The sequence below is a fragment of the Crinia signifera genome, chromosome 7 (assembly GCF_055691185.1).
Source record: "Crinia signifera chromosome 7, ASM5569118v1, whole genome shotgun sequence".
Lineage (NCBI taxonomy): Eukaryota > Metazoa > Chordata > Amphibia > Anura > Myobatrachidae > Crinia > Crinia signifera.
This window is the reverse complement of record NC_139223.1, coordinates 152,630,790-152,648,005: the sequence shown is the minus strand read 5'-3', so window position 1 is coordinate 152,648,005 and position 17,216 is coordinate 152,630,790. Positions and strand designations below refer to the sequence as shown.

The following is a 17,216-nucleotide window of genomic DNA, read 5'->3' as shown; positions in this document are numbered from 1 at the left end:
CACGCACACTGACATTCTAATGTTAATTGGGTTGGGATCCAATTAACCTATCAGTATAATTTTTGGATTGTGGGAGGAAACAGAAGTACCCAGAGTAAACCCACGCAAGCACGGGGAGAATATACAAACTCTGCACAGTTAGGGCCATGGTGGGAGTTGAACCCATGACCTCATCGCTGTGAGACAGTAATGCTAACCATTACACCGTTCGTGCTGCTGTTTAGCTCCATACTGAGTTTATAAAGGACGTGAACTTGCTGATGACTTTGGTGCAGTGCTGCTTATATACTGTGCTCTGCCTTGTCATATAATCACAGATTAACGGTCACAACCAGACTGAGCCGCATACATTCAATATACTGAAGTGAGAGGTGATCTCCAAAAGGACAGGTCATCGTAGATGGTTTTAATAATTTGTAAGTGATGATCTCTGAGGACAATGGCATGAAAACATGAAACAATTTTTCTTGTTTATATGTTGTGTAGCGTACCCATTGTCTATGACGCTCTAGAACTCTTCTCCTCTTCAGTGCAGTCGTAGCTATCCAGATACACATCAGGAGAACGCTATACTATGCAGCTGAAATAATAATTCTTCCCCCAATCATTTAGTTGTCATGATTTTGTAGTCCTACAAACCAAATTCTGGATGCCGCCCACTACTCTGCACCCTGCATGGAATGGAACGGACAGATGTCATGAACCCGCGTTTCCTTTCAGCCTGCCCACTGCAGTGTAATATGCTGTCAGTCAGTGTGTTACACTGTAATGTGCTGTCAGTCAGTGCGTTACACTGTAATGTGCTGTCAGTCAGTGCGTTACACTGTAATGTGCTGTCAGTCAGTGCGTTACACTGTAATGTGCTGTCAGTCAGTGCGTTACACTGTAATGTGCTGTCAGTCAGTGTGTTACACTGTAATGTGCTGTCAGTCAGTGTGTTACACTGTAATGTGCTGTCAGTCAGTGTGTTACACTGTAATGTGCTGTCAGTCAGTGTGTTACACTGTAATGTGCTGTCAGTAAGTGTGTTACACTGTAATGTGCTGTCAGTCAGTGTGTTACACTGTAATGTGCTGTCAGTCAGTGTGTTACACTGTAATGTGCTGTCAGTCAGTGTGTTACACGGTGATGTGCTGTCAGGCAGTGTGTTACACGGTGATGTGCCGTCAGTCAGTGCGGTACACTGTAATGTGCTGTCAGTCAGTGTGTTACACTGTAATGTGCTGTCAGTCAGTGTGTTACACTGTAATGTGCTGTCAGTCAGTGTGTTACACTGTAATGTGCTGTCAGTCAGTGTGTTACACTGTAATGTGCTGTCAGTCAGTGTGTTACACTGTAATGTGCTGTCAGTCAGTGTGTTACACGGTGATGTGCTGTCAGGCAGTGTGTTACACGGTGATGTGCCGTCAGTCAGTGCGGTACACTGTAATGTGCTGTCAGTCAGTGTGTTACACGGTAATGTGCTGTCAGTCAGTGTGTTACACTGTAATGTGCCGTCAGTCGGTGTGTTACACTGTAATGTGCCGTCAGTCGGTGTGTTACACTGTAATGTTCTTTATTTTATATAAGTAAGGCTGGAGAGTTTCGTGGACACCTGTTGGAGCAGAGAACCGCTGCTCAATCAGCATATCGGTGCTTTTGAGTTCTTTCAATTTGTTTGTTCTTTGTTCAAACACATTGAAAAACAGATTTACTTTCTAGTATGCGTGTAATTTTAGATATAAAATCTGCAATATTTGTGTAACCTGTGTGTAAGTCACCATCATGCCTGTGTTTTCACTTCATAACCTTTTAATCCTTTATTATCCGATTCGCCTACATGAGCGCAATGTCCGGGAATGACCAACACTGATTGCATTTCCCTTCTGTTCCAGACTGTGGAGAACTGTGTATGTACCTTGAGAAACCTATCTTACCGCCTAGAATTAGAAGTGCCTCAAGCCCGACTATTGGGAATAAATGAAATGGAGGACTTCAGCAAGGATTCCCCGAGTAAGGACTCAGACTCCAGTTGTTGGGGTAAAAAAAAGAAAAAGAAGAGAAAGCCGCCCCAAGAAGACCTGGTGAGTGCAGGCAGCATTGCGTTAGGTAATACAATGTGCTGTTTATATGTTAGTGGTGCATTTATATCAGGCACCCACCTCTGTGCTGTATGATGGGACGCGGTTAAATAGGCTGATCTGAGGTTAATGGGAGGGCAGCCCAGCGATTTCACACATGGATGCCCCCTGCTCTTGTGGGTTTATTTGGCAGCATCTATTATGCACTTACCCCAGGTACACATTAAGTGATATATTGAATGGGTTATGGTATGCATCATAGTCTCATCATTGACAGTCATATAGTCGACCACTAATGGTTGACAGGGTCTAAAGGTAGACAGGTAAAAGGTCAACATGGTTATATGGTCGACATGGTTCGGTGATTGCAGGACAGAAGTCTTTATCACACGGTCATACATAGGTTTGTGCAGTGTGGACAGTTATCTGATATATCCATCCATCGGGTTGCTGGGCGCTCACTAGGCGATATGCAGATCAGCGAGATCTATCCTACACATCGTCTGACGTGTACTCATGATTTGCACGCTTCCGCTCGCGCACATCAGGGCTATTCCTTCTGGTGTACTGCACATCAGATGGGAAGACCTGGCAGCATGCAGCTTAATAAAGCTAATGAAGGATATGTCTTTCAGACGACCTTTGTATCATTAGGTTAGTCGTCCCATTGGCGATGATACACGATGCATAATTGTGATGTGTGCCCAGCCTTCAGCTTTAATGGCCTGTATATCATGAACTTGTTGGCTTGGGTGTACCCCTGATCTGTCTGTGAATAATGTCATTCACATATAAGGCGATGGTAGTGCAGCACAGCCGATGGCTAATATATCTGCAGATATCTGGCAGTCTTGTGTGTACAGATGGTCACCGACGGCCTTTACACTTGCTATATGAGGGGCTGACTTTACAGCTGGGTGGACCAATTAAAATATCCGCCCATAGGAGGGTTCTGGCCGACACGTCAAGCGTCTGTGTGTACTCTTACCTTGACTGGCTGCTCAGTCAGCGTTATGGTGGGTCAGGTGTGTACCCAGCTTTAAGTTGGGGTGCACAACAAGATGACCTTTTTTCTGATTGATTCAGAAGGATGGGAAGGTCACGTGGTCTTGTGTGCAAGCATTATGCGTACTCCCCTGGTGTCGTCCGACCCATCTTCATGTCGGCACTACATGCTGCTCAATCTGTAGATGTGACGGACGATCCCCATGTAGAGGTAGAATGATGTATTGTGTTGGTCATTTCCCCAGATCATGCAGTGTGCACAATATATCGTTTCCATACATCTGCTGTCGGCTGGGTACACATCGTCTAGTTAGTCTGTACTTAGCTTTTAGAGTTTAAGCTTTGTTTTGAGATTTTTGGGGGGTGTTTTTTTTTTTTTTTTATTATTATTCAATGCGCAAATACTGCCACATTAGATCTTCTGCCACTCAGATATCTGAGGCCGGCCAAAAACAGCTCTCAAAAATGTTATGTATCAAAACTTTGCTGAATTCAACAAAATTGTCGGTACTTGTGTAATATCTGGGCGCCCGATTATTTGATTGTATGCCTTAACTTAAGGCATACAATCAGATGCGATGCGACGCAATTTTCGGCAACATCGCATCGTGACCAAATAGCATGCGATGCGATCGACGCAATTTTCCATAGGATTCAATGTTAAATGGTCCTGTTCATACCTCCACTATCCAAATGGGCATGGAGTGGATTTTATATAGCGTAGCGAGCCACCGAGCCCGAAGCATGGCGAGCGGACGCTGATTACTTAAAATGTACTCTGTGTCCGCTCGCCATGCTTCGGGCTCGCTGTTATTACACAAGTACCAAATTGTCCACCACAATTTACTAGATAGGTAGAGTTTAATGCAACATAAGGTTTTAAACCACTTTATCTTGGAGAAGGAAAGTGTAAATGGAGTAAACCATACTTAGATTATTTATGTGTGAAGGGGATTTGCGCGGCACACCGTAATCATGCGACTGCTAAATCTGGGGTGCAGAACCCCCTCTAAGCTGACGAAGACCAGCTACACCACGGCAGCAGACTAGAGGCTAATGTGTTAGTGAGTGCTAATAAGAAAGAAGCAAATAGCTGTGTATTACAACATGTTTCTCAGGTGAAAGGTGTTAATTGCTAAAAAGATTAGTATTCAAAGAAAATAAAAATATTTGAAAGTGTTAAATAGTAATTACTATTAGTGTGACAGCCCAAAGTAACCTGGCCACACCAACCTAGGGTGTTCTGCCCATCAAGAAATAGTCTAGAACCTCCTTGGTGATTTTCTAACCTTCTGTGAGTCTGTAATCATTGCAGCAACCTTTGTGTTTCTTGTTCCCCTTGCAGTGGGATGGCGTGGGTCCTATTCCTGGAATCTCCCAGTCTCCAAAGGGTGTGGAAATGCTGTGGCACCCTACTGTAGTTAAGCCATATCTGACTCTTCTAGCAGAAAGTTCTAACCCTGCAACGTTGGAAGGTTCCGCTGGTTCTCTCCAGAATCTCTCTGCTGGGAACTGGAAGGTAATACTGCAATGAGATACACTACTTAATATGTGCAGCTCTCACTGGCTGCTAGTTCCAGTGAGTGTGGAACCGGCATGATATGAATGTGTCCGGACTATAAGTGACTGATGTCCTATCTTTACAGTTTGCAGCATACATTAGAGCGGCAGTCAGAAAAGAGAAAGGGCTGCCCATCCTGGTGGAGCTACTGAGGATGGATAATGACAGAGTGGTGTCTTCTGTTGCCACAGCTTTGAGAAATATGGCGTTAGATGTTCGCAATAAAGAGCTAATAGGTATGTGGTGAAGGTAGACGCGGCTGTGTATGGGAGGGGAACCGAGTTCAGTTTGGTGTTCAATTTGTTAATCTCTGATTGCTCACATGGTAGCATGGCTAGTGTAATACAAATGCACACAAAAATACAAAATGAAAAAACTAAAAAGGAAAAAATGTTGCTAATGTTTGTGGTTATTCCACAGAAAATACCTATTTGTGTGTACAACACATTTATATGGCCTTGCATGCTCAAACCTACACCTTTTGTTATGAGCAAATAGAAAGATACTGGGCGAGATTTAATGCTGCCCGACTTTTTTTTTTTTTTCAGGGGAATTAACTTGCAAGGCAAAACCATACCAAGCAAAACCATGCCTTGTAAGTTTAATTCCCTTTAAAAAAACAACTTCCGAGTTCGGCAGATAGCTCGCACTGCGGCTGAACTTGGGCGGCATTAAATCTCGCCCACCATTTTGATGGCCACCTTTACAGTATACTTACTCACTATCCGGATTACTATCTTCACACTAGTTGTTAGGCGAATCTGCCACAAGGGAAAGAGACTGTAGGAAATACCATGTAATGCTCATACTTCACAGGGCTTGTGATAGAGAGACCTTCCTGAATGCTAGACATGACACAGCAAGTATTGCCTTATACAAGTCAGATTCCCAAGGACCATGAGATCAAGTGGCCAAACCAGTCCTCGAGATGTACCAGCTGTTCATGTTTTCCAAATCACCTAGCTGGTGCACAGCTGCATTTATTACTAACTGTCACACATTCCCTAGATCACCTAGCTGGTGCACAGCTGCATTCGTTACTAACTGTCACACATTCCCTAGATCACCTAGCTGGTGCACAGCTGCAGTCATTACGGTCACATTTGCAAACATGCTGCATTCATTCCTACTATAGATCCACATGAAAAACATAGCGCAGATGTATGAAGCAGTGATAAGGGAGGAAAAGCGGCCCATGGCAACCAATCAGCACTGAAGGAAAATCTATAATTTACATAATATAAATTGTACAGAGCAGCTGATTGGTTGCCATGGGCCACTTCTCCTCTGGCTCACTTCTCCCTTATCACTGCTTCATGCATCTACTCCTCAATACCTAGTTGTGAGAGGGATGTAGCAATTTCCGATAAAAGTTGTTGCACCTGTGTAGCTGGTAGGTCCTCTCAATATAAAGACGTTAAAACTGTGGTGCCCATATAGCAGTAACCTGAATAAATGTAATTTTTAGATCTCAATGATATCCCTTCACTGCAGTTATTTACTATCGATCCTAGGCAAATATGCAATGCGGGACCTGGTCAACCGACTTCCAGGAGGCAACGGCCCCAACGTTCTGTCAGACGAGACCGTAGCGGCGATCTGCTGTGCGTTGCATGAGGTCACCAGCAGGAACATGGAGAATGCAAAGGCCCTGGCAGACACTGGAGGGATTGAGAAACTGGTGAACATCACAAAAGGAAAAGGAGACAGGCAAGTAGCTGGCAGCTGTGTAATGTAGCCATTTAGTACAGAAGCAACGCTTAGGGAGTCGTTCCCTGCCTAGGGCCCACCAGACGCCATCTCTCCCACAACAGCCTGTAACCTTTTACATTTAATTATTCATCTCTAGCAGCCCTTAGCTGCATGCCGTTCCCTGCACATGGAGGAGGAGGAGGAGCTGCTGGAGCTGGTCATTAGCTTTTACAGACATCCGTTGATTAATTCATGGCCTGTCCTCATTATAAACCTTTGTCCATTTGGTTTCACAGCAGGAATAAGACGACTGAGGAAAGTCACGTTCTTAGAAGAATTGCATTACAGTTATTAGATCAAATCCAATTTATCTTTATGTTAATTTTCCTGTAGGTCACAAGAGAGCTGTATAACCTGTCCCGCCAAATTCTAATCTTTTCTTTATTAAAAATGTATAGGCGTCAGGTCTGACATACGCCGATGACTTCCAGATCACTGGAAGTGTGAGCGCTTTTCACACTACTTGTTTCCGTAGTGATTCAACATGTAGACGTCTGATTGGTTAATCTTTTATTCTCAAACCTTCCTCGTCCTTTTGTTTCACCTGTTTTAAAACACTGTTGACCCAGTTATTAACACTACAGCACCAGTAAACCTGCTTCTTGTGATAAATGGGTAGCCGGTTATATATTTTTAAGTGGTGTTCCAGTTCTATTGTAGTTTATTTATGTACAGCTTTTGTTGTTTTTTAGAGCCTCATATTCCATTGAGCTTTACAATTGGAAACTGTGATAAAGTAAACTGGGTAGTAACAAACATAGAGGTAGGAGGGCCTTGCTCGCAAGCTTAATTGTATAGTTACAGTTGTAGTCCTGTTACTGATTGTTAGCAGAGCCAGTGAGGGGGCAGGCCTGTGGTAAGGTTGCTGGAGCACCTGAAGCTTTTCCAAACCGTGATACAATCTCTGACTTTATCCTTTTTTATCACTTTTTAGGACATCAATGAAAGTGGTGAAAGCTACAGCCCAGGTGTTAAATACCTTATGGCAATACCGAGACCTCCGCAGCATTTATAAGAAGGTAAGTTTCCCATTAAATATGCGTTCTGCATGTATAGAGCCCTCTTCTAGGACGGTACAGCGCAGCGGCATACATTGAAATACAGGTATTGGAAATTTTAATCAGAGGCATCCTCTGCAAATCCCTGAGAAGCCGCAAGGTGCAGAATGTTGGGGAAATGACTACACAGGAACGTGATAGTTAGGGCACTGTGGGCAGTAGTACTATACAGTTTGTCGAATAGTTGGGCAAGACCGGACTGATTTCCAAATGTACAGTTTTGGAGAAATATTTTACCCAGAGAGTGACTGACGGCTTAGGCCTAGATTTGGGCGACTTTTTCAATGAAATATCGCAACAAATGTTCATTTTTTTTTCTCCATATATCAAATAGAGTCCCCACAATATAAAGGTGCTATAAATAAAAACTCGCTGTAAATGAGACCAGTCCATAACAATGTCATCATATCCTAGTTCATGAATCGTGACATGTTACAATAATTAACCTTTACAAGAGAGGATGTTATAACGTCAGGTTGGTGCTGACACTCGCCCAGTACAAGGTTTTCAGCTGCCTTTAGCGGCTATAAGAGACTGGTCAGGCTGTGAGATCCCCGCATGGCCCTTTAGGACAGAAGAGCTTTCTATGTACTGCAGCAATGTGGTATACTCTATTGTAGTGTCACCTGTCACCAACAATAAGGACATTTACTGGCCTTAAAACTACTTTGTTATGGATTGAATTTGATAAATTTCCAATTGCCCATTTAGCTATTGGGAAATCATGCGCCAGCATGCCAGGGCTGCCTTCAGTGTATGTTTCTGACATATCTGTATTACAGAAGAGGTGCCCACATAGATTTATTGGACGCACTTAACTGACTTCTATGATTTAAAGAAGCTTAAGGTGCCCATACACTGCTGCAATGTCTCGCAGCAGTGTACGGACACCCAATACCCTGTGAGGCGCCTGGGACCTTCCTGGGCTGCAGGGACGCATGCGATCCGTCATCTCGCCGCCAGGAGGGAGGTCCCAGGATGGGTGGTCGGATGGGCAGCCAGTCCGACCACCTGCTCAATCGGGCCGTTAAATCAGACACAATCGTCTGTCCCTGACATGCCGTCGGGTCCGATGCGCAGTCCCGTGTACATCGGACTTGCCGGCATGTCGGGGACAGACGATTTTGTTCGATTTAACGGCCCGATTGGTCGCAATTGGCTGAAATCGGACAAATCGGCTCAGTGTATGGGGGCCTTTAGTCTTGCACCAGTATCCTGGCTTTGCAGTGTACAGCAATATGGGTACTTACTACATCTTATACTGTTTGTCTTTACAGGAGGGTTGGACTCAGTCTCATTTTATTACACCGGTCTCAACACTGGAGCGCGATCGATTCAAATCCCACCCATCTTTATCCACCACCAATCAGCAAATGTCTCCCATGATCCAGTCAGGTGGGTGATCACATGTAGCCAGTCCCGTGGCAAAACCACGAAGCATCCCAGGCAAAACTAACACCTATTACCCATTGCCAGGAGGGTTGTGGCTATAATAAGGAGTTGATCTGGATATAAGGACAGTTATGGATGTGTTACCTTACCGTCTATCTCTTTCTATTAGGGGTATCCAATTAAGCACAGTAATTCTAGTAATAGAATTGAGAATAAATGACAGCCTTTGGACCATGGAGACTGGGGTCAGTCTGTGGAAATCATATCAACATACAAATGTTTTACTGCCCCTCAGTGATGGTTTTAAGCAGCATGTGATGTGTGTGGTCACATGACTGCACAAACCGGGTCCCATCCGCATTAACAGTCGGATGAAGTTTGCTGGACTTTAAATGTTTGTAAAATTAAAGTTCATTTATCAGATTGGTAAGTGTGCAGTTAGGGCGAGCAGCAGGAGAAATAGACATAATGAATGCGGAATTGTGGTATACCAAGCCTTGGTTGATCAAGGAGACCACGTTAGCCCATCTCGTTTTAGCACTGACCCTGGATGTAAGACTGTGGGGTTGAAGAATGAAACGGTAATGAGTGCAGAAGTTGCCTATAGTGACCAATCCGCTATATGAAGTGCCTTCACTGGTCCGCTTCTCCATTCTTCTCACTGCTTGATACATCAGCCCCTACAGTATGTTTAGAATCCCCTCTGGAAGGTAAATGCGTATCCTGAGCAAACAGCGCATCCCATTCCCTTATCTCACAGACACTGCGAGTCTGGCGTAGATATCGTCCTGTAGCTTTAATGTGTGCTGATTTTGACAAGTCTGTCTGTTTCTGGTCCCTGCAGTCTTTTTGTCTCTTTCATTTCCATTAATGTGCTTGGCAGACACGGAGACAGTTTGACAGTATGCGGAGCTTCGCATGCTAAGATGTATTACTGAAATAATCACTGAGCGCCTCGGGCATGGTTTTACCTGAAACCGCCTCCGATGTTCTGTATGTGTTGTGCTAAATGTAAATACGTTACTATTAGACAGAACGGCCGGCTTGAGTTTTATCTGGTTTTAAATGTTTTTACTTTTTGTTTAGGTGAACTAATAAGTAGTTCCGTGTACTTTGTGCCTTAGTTATTTACATTCGGGGGATAAAGGGGGGTTAGTATAATTATTACTCCAACGTTGTTTCCAGAATTCCTTCCTTGGAGAACAGAGAATAGAAAGAAAATCAGAGAATTTAAGGCACTTAGCATAATTGTTTACCAAAAATATTGACCCGCCTAGGTGCTCTCGTCAGGTGGGTTATAAATATTCCTGCGGTTGAGGGTTGAGAACACAGGACTTCCGGGCCAGCACAGCCCTACCGCCCCAGGGCATCACAGGAGCGAAGTAACAGTGTAAATCAGGCATGTCCAAACTGTAGCCCTCCAGCTGTTGTGAAACTACACATCCCAGCATGCCTTGCTATAATTTTAGCGTTCCCTAATAGCAAAATTGTGGCAAGGCATGATGGGACTTGAGTTTTACAACAGCAGGAGGGCCGTAGTTTGGATATGCTTAGTGTAAATGATACAAATAAGCACTGCTTTAATAGAAGGTCAGAGATCCAGGTCAGACAGTTGCCACCAGTCCTGTATGTATATATGGAAAAAGAAGGGGGGTGGGGCACAAAGTGTCCCGTGAGGGCGCCTATAAATGAGTTATCTTGCTAGAGCTGCGGTTTCGTAAGTAAGGGTGTCAAGCCCAAACACAATAAATGGAAAGAAAAAGGGGGTGTGAAACCGCGCTATTTACCTAATAATATGCCACAATTAAAGGTAAAGAATAAACATTTATTAAAAATACACTTGTAAAAATATATAGCGTTTAAAAATAGATGGTACTATTGCTGATAATATATTCAAATATAGAGCCGTGATAGTCACCCAGTTTTCTTAGAATGAGAGTCTCAGTGTCCGTTCCTATATACGCTTCCTGGTATATCCCAATGTAGCAGGCTGTTTGTAATTTTTTTTGGAGTGATGTAATTCTCCAGCCTAGGGAGCCCCTGTTGTTGGCGGGCTCAACCTGGTTCGAATTCTTCCAATCAAGGGAGCCCCTGTTGTTGTTGGGCTCGACCTGGTTAGTAGGAATGATGTCCTGGTTGGTTGCAACTGCTGGGATGTTAGGTGAGGAAAGCTGGTCCGGTCACTAGGAAAATGGCTGAATCTGGGTGACAGTAGTGGGTGTCAGGGCTCCAATACACCGACGCGTTTCGCTCATACAAACAGCCTGCTACATTGGGATATACCAGGAAGCGTATATAGGAACGGACACTGAGACTCTCATTCTAAGAAAACTGGGTGACTATCACGGCTCTATATTTGAATATATTATCAGCAATAGTACCATCTATTTTTAAACGCTATATATTTTTACAAGTGTATTTTTAATAAATGTTTATTCTTTACCTTTAATTGTGGCATATTATTAGGTAAATAGCGCGGTTTCACACCCCCTTTTTCTTTCCTGTATGTATATATGTATAAGCTCATCTGCTGAGACAGCAGTGCTTGTGACGCAAAGCAGAGCGTTGTAGTGTCATGCTGCTCACCTGTAAGGTAGATGGGAAGTACTGCTGCTTCCAAACTGTGATTGTATGTATTGGTTTTGATTGGGCTTTTAGTTAAGTGATTTGATTGCACCTTTGTGTCCCTGTACAGTGGGAAGTACATCATCCTCACCAGCACTATTAGGAATCCGGGAGCCAAGTTCTGGGTATGAGAGAACACAGTCCTCTATGCAATACTACAACAGCCAGGGAGAATCCTTGGTCCACAAGGATATGTATAGTGGTAAGTAGGCCCTCCGATGCCCTATGGGCCTTAACACTTGGGGGTAAATTTACAAACATGGGGGTTCTATTGCTATGGGCAACCAATCAGATACAGATACTAGCTGCTAAATAAGAAGTAAATTGTGATTGGCTGCCCATATCAACATCTATCTGTAATAGAACTCACATCTTAATGAATTTCCCCTTTGGTGGTGGTATAGAAGCCTGCAGCCATCATGGTTGAACTGCAGACTTCATTTGTTGCATAAACTGTGACTTGTTCCACCCTCACTTCTTCCCAAAGGAACATTTAAGCTATTAGTCTACAGAATACTGAAAGATTCATATTGACAAATACACATATTGTCTGGCAGAGGTGTGGGATGCTTGCGCCTTTCCAGTACACTCCCGTCTGAGCCTACACTGGTGTGACCAAGTATTCTGGCATTCGGCGGGGTTTGAACCCTGAAGGAGGAGCACAACCCCTCATACTGTTTTTACTTTGAAGTGAAGCCTTATCGGGATACGGTCACTAAGACGACAGTATGAAGGACAGTATACATTAGGTGGATCTCTAAAGGTCGACAGGGCTTAGTTTGACACATAAAAAAGGTCAGAAGGCTTAACACAATCATTAGGTCGGAAATGGGAAAGTCGACATGAGTTTTTCACTCTTTTTTTTGTAAAACAGGTGGTGTTCCATACCCTACTATCCACTAGGTCCAGGGTCCTCAAACTATTTTGCTCTGGAACCCCATCAGACAATAAATATAATTACAGGACCCCAGCAATTTACCGCAGAATGGTCGCCACACATGTGAGGTCAGCAGACAGCACATACATGGCAGCATTGTGGAGGCACAAAGTGATGGGAGGAGTCTAACATAACAGACAACTCAACAGACTCCTTGAATCACTGACTGAGATTAGAGAAGTCATCAGCCGGATGGTCAGCAACATGGAGTCACGACCCCATGTCGAGAAGGTCGGGACCCACTTTGGGGTCAGGACCCACAGTTTGAGAAATGCTGCACTAGGGCATGGAGGGAGAATATAATAGTGTGCCGTGCCTGAAGCATGGCGGGGGATCTGGTACACTGATATGTCTACAGTAGGTCGACATTCGGCACAAAAACCTGTGAAAAAAACTTGTCTACCTGTTGACTTAATGTATGTCGACCTTCATACTGTCAACCCTATGACCCATACCCGGAATATATTACATCCAAAGAAGTCCTGTACAGCCAGTGTACAGAAAGGGTACTGCATCTGCCCGCTGTTCTATCTACGGAATATAATGGCGTCATCTAGGCTAACAACATATTTTATTTGAATAATGAATAGATTTATTACCACAAATACATGTTGCGTGTTTGGAAACAGTCACTCACAGACTTGTGGAATTGTCTTTAAATCCGTTTGAGTAATTGAATGTGTGCATTGCTCAAGGCCCATCATTTAAGACCAGGAATTGCACCAGTGGTTAGGCCAGTGTATTGCACAAAGGGATGTAGAATAGTCATTGATATTTGTATTTCTTGTTCACTCTTTATTCGGCATTAAGAAAATGACTTTGTGATTTTTTTGATTAAAATTAGATAAATTTTATTCTGAACGGTGACTTCCTAAATCTGTTTTCTTACATAATGTAACATAATACTAATGGAGGTGAAGACTTTTCCTCACTGCCTTAACAGATGGTGTATATATATATATATATATATATATATATATATATATATATATATATCTCTATTCCAGAATAGCTCTAAGATTCAAGATATTTTCAGGTGCTTTTCTCTGTGAGATGATCAGTCGCTGGCAACATCCATTTAAAGTCTCTTATGTTGGGTGACAGATAAATTGGCCACATTGCTGTTTGTTCCTGAAGTACAGTGCTCTTACTGCACATAACGTTCCATTCCGTATGTACAGATTGTACATCACACATAGCACTGTAATGTCTCACCCAGGAAGATAACACACATTTTTTTTTCTTTTTACAGGGTCCAGCAAAGCATCTCCTATCTACATCAGTTCTTATTCGTCACCAGCGCGAGAGCAGAACAGGCGGCAACAGGTAACATTTCATCTATTAAAGTGTCAATTGAATCGTTGTTTTCTCTCCTGGTTCAACATTAAAGGAGACCACAACCCAAATTTGAAATATTGGCAGTAGTGGCCCCCTAGTCCGCATGCACTGCACCCCGTTCTCTCCCAACCCGCAGATACAGTAGCTAATGAGTCCTGTAGCGACGAGGTGTTTTGCTTTAAACCTGTTAATAAACTAAAAAATCAAGTGCTGGAATAGGGAGTCTGCATTTGCCAGTCATAAGACACACAATCCGAGTAATGAAATCAGGACACTTCATAAACAGTCAGAACGGATTCTACCTGGGATAATTACCCGCTGGGGGCTGAGTGCAGGTCGCTGTCCTGCTGTTAATAGCTGCATAAGCCCAGCTAGGCACACTGGCTGACGTCTAATGTCTGTGCATAGTAATCCAGCACAAATTATCCGACAGAACAAGAAGCTGGATTCTAGAATATTCACTAATGTCTGCTGCCATTATGATCATTGTGGCGGGGGGGGGGGGGGGGGGTGTATTTTCCTACCCACACTGATGTTTCCATCAGTAATCCCATTAAAGCCCCTTTTTTTAGATGATGACTAACCTATTTATGTATGTATTTGATGTGTAGCTGAATCCTGTGTTGTCGATAGTGCTCTCATGTAATGTAATGTACTGTGTATTTCATGATTATTTGTTTTTGCCTATTGACAGGCATAAAACAGTAAGTGCGTCAATATTTCAGTGTGAAATCCAGGCCCCCCTGTGCTGCAGATGGAGCAAACACGGTGTAATACCGGAACATATTCCAACTGTTGTCTAATGATTATAAAGTCAATACAGTTATTTCTGTTAAAGGTGTTTAATTATCCGGCCTGCAGCCAGCATTGTGTCTATAGCATTAAACCTGCGATCTGCTAAATGACATATTTATAGGAAGTTGTTCCTATTAATTAGTCTTATTTCGGAGAGATTCACTTTCTCTAGTAGCAATAATCTAATCCCACATTGTCACTTCTGTTACAGTAATTGGTAATTATTGTGCTCCCTGTAGTCTTGTCCTCTGCAAGTGCCTTTTATACCGATCCCTGTACATAGGCTGCAGGTTCAGCTTATGAAGCATGACTGATATATACAGTAGAAATATTTACATTTCTCTGAAAGATGAATCCATAGTATAGATCTTCTTACAGTAAATATTCAATAAGACTAGTTCATCAAACATCTACAGTATCTAAGTTTTACACATGAAAGATGCCTCAGGTTCTAAAGCACATTATATAGGTATCCATAATGCCATCTAGTGGTGGCTTTGGGAGTCTGCAGTTATTTTGTTGTACAAATATTTGAGCAATACAGATGTGTCCACATACGTCTATCTTCCATGCGTTACAAGCCGGATTATACATAACGCATGAGCCAGGGGCACTTTAATGGCGGGATGTATTAATATACTTCGCCCCCCTGATGCGATGCCAGCGCATATGTACTAACATATGCGGCTGGCATCACGGTGCGGTAACGGAGACCCACCGCGATACCTGTACTGTGGTGTGCGGGGGGTCTCCATCTCCTCCCTGCCACGTCCTGCTGTCTTCATGCCGGGGACAGCTAAGCAGGCTGTCCCCGGCGCCTCCTCCTCCCCCCTTCAGCCGGAAGGACGTCCGGCTGTGTTTCTAGGGGGAGGAAGGGCTTACCTTCCGGGGTCCAGGAGGACCTGCAAGAAGGTAAGCCCAAGGGAGGGGGGGGGGGGGGGGCGGCAGGGTTGCGGCAGAAAGAAGCCCATAGGCTTCTACAGGGTATCGCCACCCAAAAGGTGGCGATACCCTGGCCGGCAAAATCGGTGCGGCCGGGTAATAGTACATAGGAAAATACGGTAAACCGGTGGTTTTACCGCATTTTCCCCTTAGTACATCCTGCCCTAAGAGAGAAGGGAGCCCATGTGCAAGTTCTGATTGAGCGCCTTTCTCTCAGTTGTTTCAGTAGACTACTGTATTCTGGGAATGTGGAGTCTGTGCCGCGTTCCTGAGGATAACTCTATTGTGCTTGCACCCATTATAGATGTTCCAGTGGTGTGAGTTCTATGTAGCTTTGTAGTAACATAGCATTCTGCATGCAAATACAGTTACAGGAGTTAGACATGCTGTATACTATTTTAATCAGCAGAAGCTGCTTGTCCATCTATTTGCTCCATTTTGCAAATATGCTATTTTTAAAGGAAAAAGTCACAAAGACAACACCTGGCGCTACTGTGTTATATATGGAAACATCTGCATGGTGCATTAAACATGGTAGTACTGTATCACACCTATTGGTGCTAGCAATATAATGTCCTGTAAATGAATCTCTTGTCCAGTTCCTTTCCCTAATACATTAATTTTCTCATTTGTCACTAGTCCCACCAGCTGTATTATAGCCCTGAAGATTCAAATAGGAAAAACTATGACTCCTACCGATTGTATTTGCAGTCTCCACACAGCTACGAAGACCCGTATTTTGATGAACGCGCTCACTTCACATCAGCAACCGACTCAAATGCACAATATGGACTCAAATCAACCACAAATTACGTTGACTTTTACTCCACTAGAAGACCCTCCTACAGATCAGAACAGTACCCAGGATCTCCGGACTCGTGGGTGTAGGACTCGTTGGACTCTTATTAGTAATTATGCTTGACCTGGTTTTTGAATGGCCTTATTTGCTGTTTTTTTATTGATGGAAATGGAAAGTGAAATAAAGAAGGATCATGGGAGGCGGTGATTTTTTTTTTTTTTTTTTTTAGGAGGATTATCATGAGTGATAGGAATTGAAGCAAGATGGGTGTTTTTTTACCTTTTTTTTTTACTTTTTTTTTTGCGTTTTAGGGTGTAGCTCTTTCTGCTTGTAGCTCTGTAGTCTGGTGATGGTGCGAGCAATGTGAGGGAAGGTATGCGATTGATGAACAAAAATGATTTTTGGGGGATATGTCTATGGTCAAATCAAATCTTGATATTTTTTATTTTTCAATGTGAATAAAGTCTTGTTCCACGTAGTATGTACAGAACTATGGATCAAATGAATGCTTATTTGTTTTACTGTTGCTAAATGTGGACCCTGTACGCTATCCTGTATTGTACATTTATTTTTTCCTCACTGATGTAAATACAGCAATGCCATTAACCCGTCACTGGTGCCATCATTCGTATTGCAGTGTATCATTTGCAATCACTGGAAAAGCAGAGATGGAAATCGCTATAATAAATTCTAACGTTTTTACTCATAGCGTCATTCTATAGCAGAGCTTAATCTACTCCATTGTCCATTCCCTGCCTCTTTCATAAGTCTCACTGCCATTTTCTATGCACATGGAAGATACAATAAATGTGGACACCTCATCCACAGATAAGCTGCCTGCGTACATGTCTGCTCCTCTGTTGGTCAGTGCCTTGTTCTGTGTATGTGTGTAGTGTGCGGTGCTGGTTTGTCCTCATGATGATGAAACCGTAATAGAAACATCGAATTTGAC

General features: G+C 43.3%; 1 protein-coding gene across 7 annotated transcripts in view; it reads left to right on the top strand.

The window, feature by feature from the left end:
- PKP4 (plakophilin 4) overlaps positions 1 to 16,966 on the top strand; it is a 247,002-nt gene extending 230,036 nt beyond the window's left edge. For 5 of the 7 annotated variants that reach the window (XM_083154007.1, XM_083154009.1, XM_083154011.1 and 2 more), the window contains 9 exons: positions 1,875 to 2,063; positions 4,411 to 4,584; positions 4,712 to 4,862; positions 6,141 to 6,336; positions 7,313 to 7,397; positions 8,714 to 8,831; positions 11,524 to 11,655; positions 13,643 to 13,716; positions 16,105 to 16,966. In XM_083154007.1, coding sequence (XP_083010133.1) covers positions 1,875 to 2,063; positions 4,411 to 4,584; positions 4,712 to 4,862; positions 6,141 to 6,336; positions 7,313 to 7,397; positions 8,714 to 8,831; positions 11,524 to 11,655; positions 13,643 to 13,716; positions 16,105 to 16,353 — 1,368 coding nt within the window. In that variant the 3' untranslated portion in view covers positions 16,354 to 16,966. The remainder of the gene's footprint in view (positions 1 to 1,874; positions 2,064 to 4,410; positions 4,585 to 4,711; positions 4,863 to 6,140; positions 6,337 to 7,312; positions 7,398 to 8,713; positions 8,832 to 11,523; positions 11,656 to 13,642; positions 13,717 to 16,104) is intronic. The other 2 variants (XM_083154013.1, XM_083154010.1) reach the window with 1 other exon arrangement.
- Positions 16,967 to 17,216: the final 250 nt, after the last annotated feature.